This window comes from Salmo trutta, chromosome 3, assembly GCF_901001165.1.
Source record: "Salmo trutta chromosome 3, fSalTru1.1, whole genome shotgun sequence".
Lineage (NCBI taxonomy): Eukaryota > Metazoa > Chordata > Actinopteri > Salmoniformes > Salmonidae > Salmo > Salmo trutta.
The window spans coordinates 18022330-18034736 of record NC_042959.1 but is presented as its reverse complement, the minus strand read 5'-3'; the positions used below and the strand labels follow the sequence as shown (position 1 = coordinate 18034736).

The following is a 12407-nucleotide window of genomic DNA, read 5'->3' as shown; positions in this document are numbered from 1 at the left end:
GGAGAGCTTTGTACACGTCCCTGTGTGTGGAGTACAGGTGATCTAGAATTTTCTTCCCTCTGGTTGCACATTTAACATGTTGATGGAAAATAGGTAGAACTGATTTAAGTTTCCCTGCATTAAAGTCTCCGGCCACTAGGAGCGCCACCTCTGGGTGAGTGGTTTCCTGTTTGCTTATTTCCTTATACAGCTGACTGAGTGCGGTCTTAGTGCCATCATCCGTCTGTGGTGGTAAATAAACAGCCACAAAAAGTATAGCTGAAAACTCTAGGCAAGTAGTGTGGTCTGCAATTTACCTCAGGCGATGAAAATCTAGAGACTTCCTTAGATTTCGTGCACCAGCTGTTGTTAACAAATATGCATAGACCGCCCCTCCTCGTCTTACTGGAGTGTGCTGTTCTATCTTGCCGGTACAGCGTATATCCCGCTAGCTGAATATCCATGCCATCATTCAACCACGATTCCGTGAAACATAAGATATTACAGTTTTTGATGTCCCGTTGGTAGGATATTCATGATCGTATCTCGTCTAATTTATTGTCCAATGATTGCACGTTGGCGAGTAATATTAACGGTAACGGCAGCTTTCCCACTCGCCTTCTGCTGATCCTTACGAGGCATCCCGCTCTGTGTCCTCTGTACCTGCGTCTCTTCCTCTTGCAAATAACTGGGATGTTGGCCTTGTCGGTTGTTCGGAGAATGTCCTGCTTGTTGAAGAAAAAATCCTAGTCTAATCCGAGGTGAGTGATCGTTGTCCTGATATCCAGAAGCTCTTTTTTTTCCCGTAAAATACGGTTGCAGAAACATTATGTACAAATTAAGTTACAAATAATGCGAAAAAAACACATAATAGCACAATTGGTTGAGCACCCGTAAAACTGCTGCCATTTCTCCCGGCGCCACTTGGGCGCATTATCAGGGTTACCACAGTCTCCTGTGGGTTTCAGCCTTAGGCTGCTGTGGCACTGCACAAGTACACAGGTTACTGCAGGTTTGCTGTAGGTTTGAGCCTCTGGCTGCCATGGTTAAGTTTTTTTTTTTTTTTTTTTTTTTTAGTCATTTAGCAGACACTCTTATCCAGAGTGACTTACAGTAGTGAATGCATACATTTCATACATTTTTTTTTCCTGTGCTGGCCCCCCGTGGGAATCAAACCCACAACCCTGGTGTTGCAAACACCATGCTCTACCAACTGAGCTACAGGGAAGGCTAAGGTTAAGGTTAAGTGGCTCTGGTCAATGCTATGCAGCGCGCGTGTGCACTTTACCAAGTCACAACAGGTGTTGTTTTGGACTTGCGCTTTCATGTATGAGTTCTGACATTTCAGGCTTGCAAGGTAAGTATTGTTCTTGGAACCGTGGGGTCTATGGACTTGGGCTGTAGAGGCGGCATGTCAGTGTGCATTGCTAAGTTGCAGCAGGTTCTGGTTCCCTATATGGGGCTGTGACAGTTCAGCCCTCATGAGGCTCTGACAGTTCAGGCATCTTGGTTAAGTATTAGGGAAAAAATTGGCTTCTGTAACCTTTTTTTGGATCCGGTGGAACCTGTATGTGTTTGGGCTGCCATGGGCCTCCTAGTTTGGTACCCTCTGAGCCGTGATTGTATGTCCCCATAGAATGTTATACAGAGTGACCGTCTGAAAGGAAGTATACAGTTTTGAATATAACCACTATTCCTTGAAGGAGGGAATGAGGTGTAACATATTTTTGCCCAGTGCTGTCAGGGGATTTATGCTCGCTGAAATGGGTGCAAGCCTGTTGGGTGTGATTTCATTTTTCTTCCAGTGAATATGATTGGTTGTTGACTCCCCTATAGTATGTTATTCCTCATTCCCTTCTTCAGGGAACAGTAGTTATATTATAACCGTATGTTTTACGGTAATAATTCTAATGTCCTGTTGCTTCAGGATTATTTTCCTGCTGTAGCAAACTGTCTCAAATTAAGATGCTATATCTGGATCCTAAAGATTTGCTTCTGTTTTGTCTTGAAGTGGAGCAGAATTTATCACAACAAAGGATCTGAATTAAAAGTTCTGATAAACTGTCAGCTATTAGCATACTGTTGATAATACAAAAGTATTGTACTATTCAAATGACTCTTCAATCTACCCGCCGTGACTGGTGGTTTTTGCAGATTTTGTTCTTGTCTTAAGTCTGCCCATCCATTTTCAGTGTATCGTGGTTTTTAAACAGGAGAATTGAATAAATGTGGCTCTTTCTACAATGTTGTGCTTATGAGTTTCTGTCTCGAAATAGCCAGCATCAACGTAGTCATACGAGAACGTCCCGTGTATGGTAATTGTGAAGGAGTTGTGCGGTAGTATTGCTCAGTTTCTTTAACACTGATTGCTGCCTGCCAGCATGGAAGTTCTGAAATAACATTTCTTGTCCTCAAAGATGGGATGTCATCCAGAACCTATTTGAGGTTTGTAATTCACACAAACGTTTGAGCTGTATATGTTCACTCACCTTGATTTATTGTCAATTTATCTTAAGTGAAATCAAAGTTTATCCATTGATAGGAGTTCAAGAGTTTTACAATTCCATTACTGTAGGACTCCAGGGTGGGTCAGCGGTCTAAGGCACTGCATCCCAGTGCAAGAGGCGTCACTCCAGTCCCTGGTTCGAATCCAGGCTGAATCACATCCGGCTGTGATGGGGAGTCCCATAGGGTGCCGCACAATTGGCCCAGCATCGTCCGGGGTAGGCCGTTATTGTAAATAAGAATTTGTTCTTAAGTCTGGGGTAGGCTGTTATTGTAAATAAGAATTTGTTCTTAACTGACTTGCCTAGTTAAATAAATAAAAGGACTGTGCATTTTATAGGCAATGTTGGTAAACACTGCGCATGTCGGCTCAACGCACATTTTCATTGTGTTCTTTCGACCTCATAATGTGGAAATATAATACAAAAATACAGGGAAATTACGTTTTTGACTGCACTTCCCTTAAAAAAAAGTCCACTCTACTCTGAAGTGTTGAAGGCAACACACAACTCATCTGACACAGCAGTGATCTTTAGGGAACAGTTTGTTCATAACACCTTTTGAAATGTATACATTGGCTTTAAAAGCAGTGATACTAGAAACCACTGCAAAGAACAGCTGACAAGTAACAGGTCTGACAATAAGACTACACAGAATGGCTCCTCTGAAGATCCAGGTTTAGATTATTCTAGGTGGGCTTATACTGCCATCTATTGGGACAATTGCACAGGGTGAATTCTCTCACAGCTCTGCAATGCTGTGAAACCATCAACCAAGAATTTCAAAGGGAGGACTGTTTTACACGTCTTCAGAATGAGGTAATACAGTACAGAAAGTGCAATTAGAGCAATATGAACATGTTAATCTGTCGCAGTGTGATTATAAATAAATACAAACCATTCAAATCATTTAAAAGGCTTTATTCGTTTGGTAACAGCTTAAACAGCAGGAAAGCAGTATACTGTGTAGCATATTTGTTTGTTTTACATTAATATCCTGTATGTTACTTTGTAATTGCAGAAGTTATGGCACTTTTGCATTGCCATCTGGCCAATTCATTGTGAATTGATTTTGTATAAGTATCCAAAACTATTGAACTATAAACAACCATGACTATCTGCAGATCCCAGCCTAAAACCAAAACAATGTTTATCTTTCTAAATGTTTATCTTATTCATATACAACAATACAATGAGCTTAAACATGTTATATAAAGGTAGGGTGTGGGTCAGGGGCAGCATTAGATAATGCCTTGTGTTGTACAGAATTTCTCATAATACAATAAGAAGAGAGGTTAAAGAGTATGTTAAATATATAAGCAACTATATAAAGCAACTACATAGATTAAGCAACTACTGTACGTCAATCAATCACATTTATTTATAAAGCCCTTTTTACATCAGCCGATGTCACAAAGTGCTATACAGAAACCCAGCCTAAAACCCCAAACAGCAAGCAATGCAGATGTAGAAGCATGGCTTATACGTAACATATAAAAAAGGTGAAAATTGTGGTCCATCCAGATTTCAATTTCAGTCAACTACCGGTTGCAACCCAGTCACAGTCTTGTACTCTTGGAGTCAAAGTGCCTTAACATGTACTGGGTCAAAGACGAGGCGTGTAAATTTGGTGTCCGAAGTCCATTCATTTAACAGAAAAATATAAATAGGTATGAATATAATATTAAATCACTCAACTCTTACCCTTCTTTTCAGCCAGAAGTGTTTGTGTTGCAAACTATTCAATTAAGGGAGTTATTGAGCTCTAAAGTGTCAAAATGTCCTTCAGTGTAACTGTCCGGGTAAAAATTTGAATGACAAAACTGTTTTTAAAATGTAGAAATTCATCCTAAAAATATAAATGAACACATAATTGTGTTAGTGTTTGCAACAATATATAGAATAATGGGTGACATACCGTATCTAAAAAATATTTTAAAACTTTAATAACTTTTGTCCGGAATTTTGAGTTGAATCAATGTCATTCAGTATAACAAAGGTCAAAAGCAATTTTAAAGCATATCACATGATGGTAATCATGTGACAGTGTGTGACATCACAAAGAAGACCTATTGAAGACCCTCTATCAATGTGATGAGGTAAATCTCTCTGAAATATTTGATGATTTCACCTTTTCACCCTCTAGTAACCTTTGTAACAAAAATGCATGTCCTTCAGTACAACACAGAAAAAATACTTTTAATTTTATTATTTTATAAAAAGCTCTATTAAATATAAAAAGTAAGGATAATCTTTATAGGTCAATGTCATTAATTTATATAGATGGCCAAGGAACTGCCTGTTAAATGTGTTTATGTATGAAATCCATCCTTAAGTATCACGCTTTTGTTCTTCAGCACAACAAAAGTTTCATGTTATACCACAATGTCACCCGTTATGCTGAATGACAGTAGCTTTGTTATCCCATGTTTTCACTAGTTTACACCATTTAATCATGCAATTCATATTTACTTGTTGTATGAATACTGAATATTATCGTTATAAACTATTATATGACATTTTAAGGTATTTCAAGGCACATTATCTTTATACTGTAGATGCCGTTGTCTAATAAGAAGAGGGCTGCACGGCACAGACAAAAGATTAATGCAGGTCCAGTTGCTAGGGAGGAAAGACTAGCCAGAAGAAAAGCAAGGTATTGTTTTCATGGTTTCATGCTACTGTCAGCAACAGAATAGGATATAATAGGATATAAAGCTGGGTGGATAACACTTAACATTAAGGTCCGCTATTACAATGTAGTTAATGTTTTATTGCACTGCAGTTACGGTATAACTGATGGATTATATTGGTTAATATAATATTACACACACACAATTATGGATTAAACATTGATTTTGGTTAATAGCTACTTCTCATGTGGGGCACTTTATGAAAAATCGAGACTGTACAAGTTTGAATTGAAGTAGTTTGATGGCCATTTTATGTAGCTATTTTGTGTAGGTATCTTGGAATTACATTTCTGTACCTGCATTAAATAGAAATTTACCAGTTACAGTGTAACAATGTATAATTATAACATTAACTAGCATGTAATAATGGTGTAATAATGCAATTTAATGCAACGTAAAGTGTTGCCACAGGCTCAAATTATAGTAAAGTGATTGTTATTAACATTAGCAATGAAATAGTAACAAAACATGTTTGAAAGAGAAAAGGAGAGGGAGTTGATTTAACTTTTAAACTTTGATTAAGTGTTATCATTGTATAGCCTACTTTTAATAGACTACTAATAACATTTCATGGATGTGAATCCTATTCTGTGCCAGTGTCATAACTACTACATTTTCATTTTGTAGCGATCAAAGAAAGAAGGATGTCAATCCTGATCATCCACACAATGACACAATCTGATGCTGAAAAAGAGGGAAGAATTTAGATTAAATTAGAGGAGGCACCGTGAAAGAATCTAACAAATGAATGTGGTGATGAACTTAACTCCAGTATCCACTGAAGGAAACTCTTTTGAGCAGCCCCCTGAACAACTTGTACAAGTACAACATGAACCTGCACTTCCAGAACTGGAGCAACCATCTGAGTCCTTGAAAAATACTATTGTGGCTACTAATAATAGTTCATAGGATCATTATTGTTATTGCTGAAGGAATCATATTTAATCAATATTTTTGGGCCGCAGTGATATGTGTCATTCAGGGTAACAAAATATTGTCATACAGTATAACACTAGTATTTTATATTAAAATGCAATAACTTTGTTTTGTTGACTTAGATAGACAAAAACAAATCTCAAAGGATGAAATGAAAGATATTTTCATTGATTTTACAATTTGTTTCAGTATAAGGCAGGAAGTCTTTGTAAGAAACCTTCAATACATTTTCAGTTGTACCTGTGACATATAAAATAATGTCATTTTTTCTGGGTAGTTATATTTCTGCCAGTCTAAGCATGGATATATAACCTTGGGATTATGAAAAATGGGCATGATTCTTCTTTTTTTTACACTTAGTGTTATACTGAATGACATTTTACTAGGGTACATTCATATGAATCACATTTTTTTTTATTATTGGCTTTATTCTTGAATATAACTAATATCAGGGAATATGTGACACTCCAATGAACATAAAAAAGGATTTGAAGGGAATTGTAATTGCTGTTTTATTTTTTTGCTACTTTGAAAACCTTATACGTCTTTGACCCAGTTTACAAAATACATTTTGTATTTTAGGGGGCTCAAATCAATTCATAGAGCTGAAGATTTGCACTGTAGTGCGATTTTAATTTAACGGTATTTCCGATTGAGCCGACAGCACCTTCTTTGAATGCAGTCTCCGCAAATGTGGGAACATTATCTTTACATTTCTATTGAGCTTTAGCGCAGGTCTTCAGCGCTACAGATTGAATCAAGGCCTTGGTATCAGTCCTTTCAGAGTTCTCCCTCCGTCTATCTACATGTGCTGGGAATCCATGATGTCCAGATACTTCGCCTCGATTACCCTTGGCAGCAGGTTAGTCCTGGTGAAGAGATACAGAGACACACATTAAACCCAATTAATTCAAAATCAAACTCACTACTGTAGTAAGTGTCATTGAACTACAGGCTTGGTTGTTTTCAAAGGTAAATACACCTGTTATAATCTTTGTTAATAGAAAGCCACAACAATCAATTATTGGTGATCTTGAATATTTAACCATGGGAATCAACCAAGCACGTTTTTCTAACCACTAGAGGCTACTGCTACCCTTTGTTCAAAGCCGAAAGCGCCTGGTTCAGATTCACAGTTTTTTTGTGGACTTCTCTGCCCCCTGCTGGTTGGGAGGACTATACCAATAGAGGTACAATAAAATGTGTTCTATTTAATTATGTGACTGTTACCTGATGGGAATGAGCAGGATCATCAAGAAGGGGAAGATCATCTTAATATAGGGCAGAGGGTACATGCCAAACGCACACAGGATGATCAACTGCAGTATCTGCAGTGCTGTGAAGAAGTGCACCTTCTTCTGGGGCACCCTCCGAATGTAGTGGGTGGGAGGGTAGGAAGTCTGAGGGGAGGGAGAGAAGATGGTTTAACATCATGGTTAACTAGGATGTCTGAGGGGAAGGAGAGGAGATGGTTTAACATCATGGTTGACTAGGACGTCTGAGGGGAGGGAGAGGAGATGGTTTAACATCATGGTTGACTAGGATGTCTGAGGGGAGGCAGAGGAGATGGTTTAACATCATGGTTGACTAGGACATCTGAGGGGAGAGAGAGGAGATGGTTTAACATTGTGGTTGACTAGGACGTCAGAGGGGAGAGAGATGAGAAGAGATGGTTTAACATCTTGGTTGACTAGGACGTCTGAGGGGAGGCAGAGGGAGAGGAGATTGTTTAACATCGTGGTTGAGTAGGACGTCTGAGGGGAGGCAGAGGGAGAGGAGCTGGTTAAACATCCTGGTTGACTAGGACATCTGAGGGGAGGGAGAGGAGATGGGGGAAGATCTTCAAAGTTAACATCATGGTTGACTAGGACATCTGAGGGGAGGGAGAGGAGCTGGTTTAACATCATGGTTGACTAGAACGACTGAGGGGAGGTAGAGGAGATGGTTTAAAACTTCTTATGGGCAGGTGGGATGGTAGCGTCCCACCTGGCCAACATCCAGTGAAATTTCAGAGCGCGAAATTCAAACTACAGTATTGTATTTTACTTTCATAAAATCGCAAGTGTAATACATCAAAATAAAGCTTAACGTCTTGTTAATCCAGCCGCTGTGTCGGATTTCAAAAAGGCTTAACGGCGAAGCATACCATGCGATTATCTGAGGACAGCGCCCCGCATACAAACAGATGAAAAACATATTTCAACCAGGCAGGTGCGACCCGAAAGTCGCACCATAAAAAATGCCTTACTTTTGATGAACTTCTTCTGTTGGCACTCCAAAAGGTCCTAGTTACATCACAAATGGTCCTTTTGTTCGATATATATATCCATTAAAACTCAGTTTAGCAGGCGCGCTTCAGTCAATAATCCACCCAGTTTCCCTCCATCAAAATGCATACAAAATGAATCCCAAACGTTACTAATAAACTTTTCCAAACAACATTTATAATCAAACCTTAGGTACCCTAATACGTAAATAAACCATAACATTAAAGACGGCGAATTGTTATTGTCTTTACCGGAGGAAAAAAAACTAAGAACGCGCTCTCTTCCACGCGCTTGGAAACACTACAGCCAAAATGGGAGCCACCTAGAAAAACTACAATTTCTGGATAATTTTTCCAAAAAACAGCCTGAAACTCTTTCGTAAGACTGTTGACATCTAGTGGAAGCAATCTAGGAGGACTTGGCCTTATAATAAAAGTGATAGCAATTGAAAATTGTGGTAGGCCAATTTTTTTTTTTTTATGGTTTGTCCTCAGGGTTTCGCCTGCCATATCAGTTCCGTTATACTCACAGACATCATTTTAACAGTTTTAGAAACTTTAAAGTGTTTTCTATCCAAATCTACCATTATTATATATTATAGGCATATCCTAGCTTCTGGGCCTGAGTAACAGCCAGTTTACTTTGGGCACGCTTTTCATCCGGACGTGAAAATACTGCCCCCTAGCCCGAAAAGGTTAAAATGTTTAACTTGGGTCAAACGTTTCGGGTAGCCTTCCACAAGCTTACCACAATAAGTTGGGTGAATTTTGGCCCATTACTCCTGACAGAGCTGGTGTAACTGAGTCAGGTTTGTGGGACTCCTTGCTCGCACACGCTTTTTCAATTCTGCCAACAACTTTTCTATAGGATTGAGGTCAGGACTTTGTGATGGCACTCCAATACCTTGACTTTGTTGTCTTTAAGCCATTTTGACACAACTGCTTGGGGTCTGCTTGGGGTCATTGTCCATTTGGAAGACCCATTTGCGAGCAAGCTTTAACTTCCTGACTGATGTCTTGATATGTTACTTCAATATATCCACATAATTGTCCTACCTCATGATGCCATCTATTTTGTGAAGTGCACCAGTCCCTCCTGCAGCAAAGCACCCCCACAACATGATGCTGCCACCCCCATGCTTCACAGTTGGGATGGTGTTCTTCGGCTTGCAAACCTCCCCCTTTTTCCTCCAAACATGGTCATTATGCAATGGTCATTATGGCCAAACAGTTCTATTTCTGTTTCATCAGACCATAGGACAGTTCTCCAAAAAGTACAATCTTTGTCCCCATGTGCAGTTGCAAACCGTAGTCTGGTCTTTGTATGGTGGTTTTGGAGCAGTGGTTTCTTCCTTGCTGAGCGGCCTTTCAGGTTATGTCGATATAGGACTTGTTTTACTGTGGATATAGATACTTTAGTACCAGGTTCCTCCAGCATCTTCACATGGTCCTTTGCAGTTGTTCTGGGATTGATTTGCACTTTTTGCACCAAAGTACATTAATCTCTAGGAGACGGAACACGTCTCCTTCCTGAGTGGTATGACGGCTGCGTGGTCCCATGGTGTTTATACTTGCATACTATTGTTTGTACAGATGAACGTGGTACCTTCAGGCGTTTGGAAATTTCTCCCAAGGATGAACCAGACCTGTGGAGGTTTCCATTTTTTTTCTAAGGTCTTGGCTGATTTCTTTTGATTTTCCCATGATGTCAAGCAAAGAGGCACTGAGTTTGAAGGTAGGCCTTGAAATACATCCACAGATACACCTCCAATTGACTCAAATTTTGTCAATTAGCCTATCAGAAGCTTCTAAAGCCATGACGTCAGGTTCTGGAATTTTCAAAGCTGTTTAAAGGCACAGTCAACTTAGTGTATATAAACCCCTGACCCACTGTGATTCTGTGAATGATAAGTGAAATAATCTGTCTGTAAACAATTGTTGGAAAAATGATTTGTTTCATGCACAAAGAACACTGCTCAAAAAAATCAAGGGAACACTAAAATAACACATCCTAGATCTGAATGAATGAAATAATCTTATTAAATACTTTTTTCTTTACATAGTTGAATGTGCTGACAACAAAATCACATGGAGGTCTGGATTTGGAGTCACACTCAAAATTAAAGTGGAAAACCACACTACAGGCTGATCCAACTTTGATGTAATGTCCTTAAAACAACTCAGTAGTGTGTGTGGCCTCCACATGCCTGTATGAAATCCCTACAACGCCTGGGCATGCTCCTGATGAGGTGGCGGATGGTCTCCTGAGGGATCTCCTCCCAGACCTGGACTAAAGCATCCGTCAACTCCTGGACAGTCTGTGGTGCAACGTGGCGTTGGTGGATGGAGCGAGACATGATGTCCCAGATGTGCTCAATTGGATTCAGGTCTGGGGAACGGGCGGGCCAGTCCATAGCATCAATGCCTTCCTCTTGCAGGAACTGCTGACACACTCCAGCCATATGAGGTCTAGCATTGTCTTGCATTAGGAACCCAGGGCCAACCGCACCAGCATATGGTCTCACAAGGGGTCTGAGGATCTCATCTCGGTACCTAATGGCAGTCAGGCTACCTCTGGCGAGCACATGGAGGGCTGTGCGGCCCCCCAAAGAAATGCCACCCCACACCATGACTGACCCACCGCCAAACCGGTCATGCTGGAGGATGTTGCAGGCAGCAGAACGTTCTCCACGGCGTCTCCAGACTCTGTCACGTCTGTCACGTGCTCAGTGTGAACCTGCTTTCATCTGTGAAGAGCACAGGGCGCCAGTGGCGAATTTGCCAATCTTGGTGTTCTCTGGCAAATGCCAAACGTCCTGCACGGTATTGGGCTGTAAGCACAACCCCCACCTGTGGACGTCGGGCCCTCATACCACCCTCATGGAGTCTGTTTCTGACCGTTTGAGCAGACACATGCACATTTGTGGCCTGCTGGAGGTCATTCTGCAGGGCTCTGGCAGTGCTCCTCCTGCTCCTCCTTGCACAAAGGCGGAGGTAGCGGTCCTGCTGCTGGGTTGTTGCCCTCCTACGGCCTCCTCCACGTCTCCTGATGTACTGGCCTGTCTCCTGGTAGCGCCTCCATGCTCTGGACACTACGCTGACAGACACAGCAAACCTTCTTGCCACAGCTCGCATTGATGTGCCATCCTGGATGAGCTGCACTACCTGAGCCACTTGTGTGGGTTGTAGACTCCATCTCATGCTACCACTATAGTGAAAGCACCGCCAGCATTCAAAAGTGACCAAAACATCAGCCAGGAAGCATAGGAACTGAGAAGTGGTCTGTGGTTACCAACTGCAGAACCACTCCTTTATTGGGGGTGTCTTGCTAATTGCCTATAATTTCCACCTGTTGTCTATTCCATTTGCACATTTGGTTTCATGCATGTTAACATTAGAAGTCTCCTCCCTAAGTTTGTTTTATTCACTGCTTTAGCACACTCTGCCAACCCGGATGTCCTAGCTGTGTCTGAATCTTGGCTTAGGAAGTCCACCAAAAACTCTGAAATCTTCATCCCTAACTACAACGTTTTCAGACAAGATAGAACAACCAAAGGGGGCGGTGTTGCAATCTACTGCAGAGATAGCCTGCAGAGCTCTGTCCTGCTATCCAGGTCTGTACCCAAACAATTTTAACTTCTACTTTTAAAAATCCACCTCTCCAAAAACAAGTCTCTCACCGTCGCCGCCGGCTATAGACCCCCCTCGGCCCCTAGCTGTGCTCTGGACACCATATGTGAACTGATTGCCCCCCATCTATCTTCAGAGCTCGTGCTACTAGGTGACCTAAACTGGGACATGCTTAACACCCCAGCCATCCTACAATCCAAGCTTGATGCCCTCAATCTCACACACATTATTAATGAACCCACCAGGTACAACCCCAAAGCCGCAAACACTGGCACCCTCATAGATATCATCCTAACCAACGTGCCCTCTAAATACACCTCTGCTGTTTTCAACCAAGATCTCAGCGATCACTGCTTCATTGCCTGCACCCGTAATGGGTCAGCGGTCAAACAACCTCCA

The 12407-nt window shown here is 41.1% G+C and overlaps 1 protein-coding gene across 2 annotated transcripts in view; it reads right to left on the bottom strand.

Annotated features, from left to right (window-relative positions):
- Positions 1 to 3386: 3386 nt before the first annotated feature.
- LOC115169728 (sodium bicarbonate transporter-like protein 11) overlaps positions 3387 to 12407 on the bottom strand; it is a 28374-nt gene continuing 19353 nt past the window's right edge. For both annotated transcript variants that reach the window (XM_029725647.1, XM_029725637.1), the window contains 2 exons: positions 7343 to 7512; positions 3387 to 6981 (listed from right to left, as the gene is read on the bottom strand). In XM_029725647.1, coding sequence (XP_029581507.1) covers positions 6915 to 6981; positions 7343 to 7512 — 237 coding nt within the window. In that variant the 3' untranslated portion in view covers positions 3387 to 6914. The remainder of the gene's footprint in view (positions 6982 to 7342; positions 7513 to 12407) is intronic.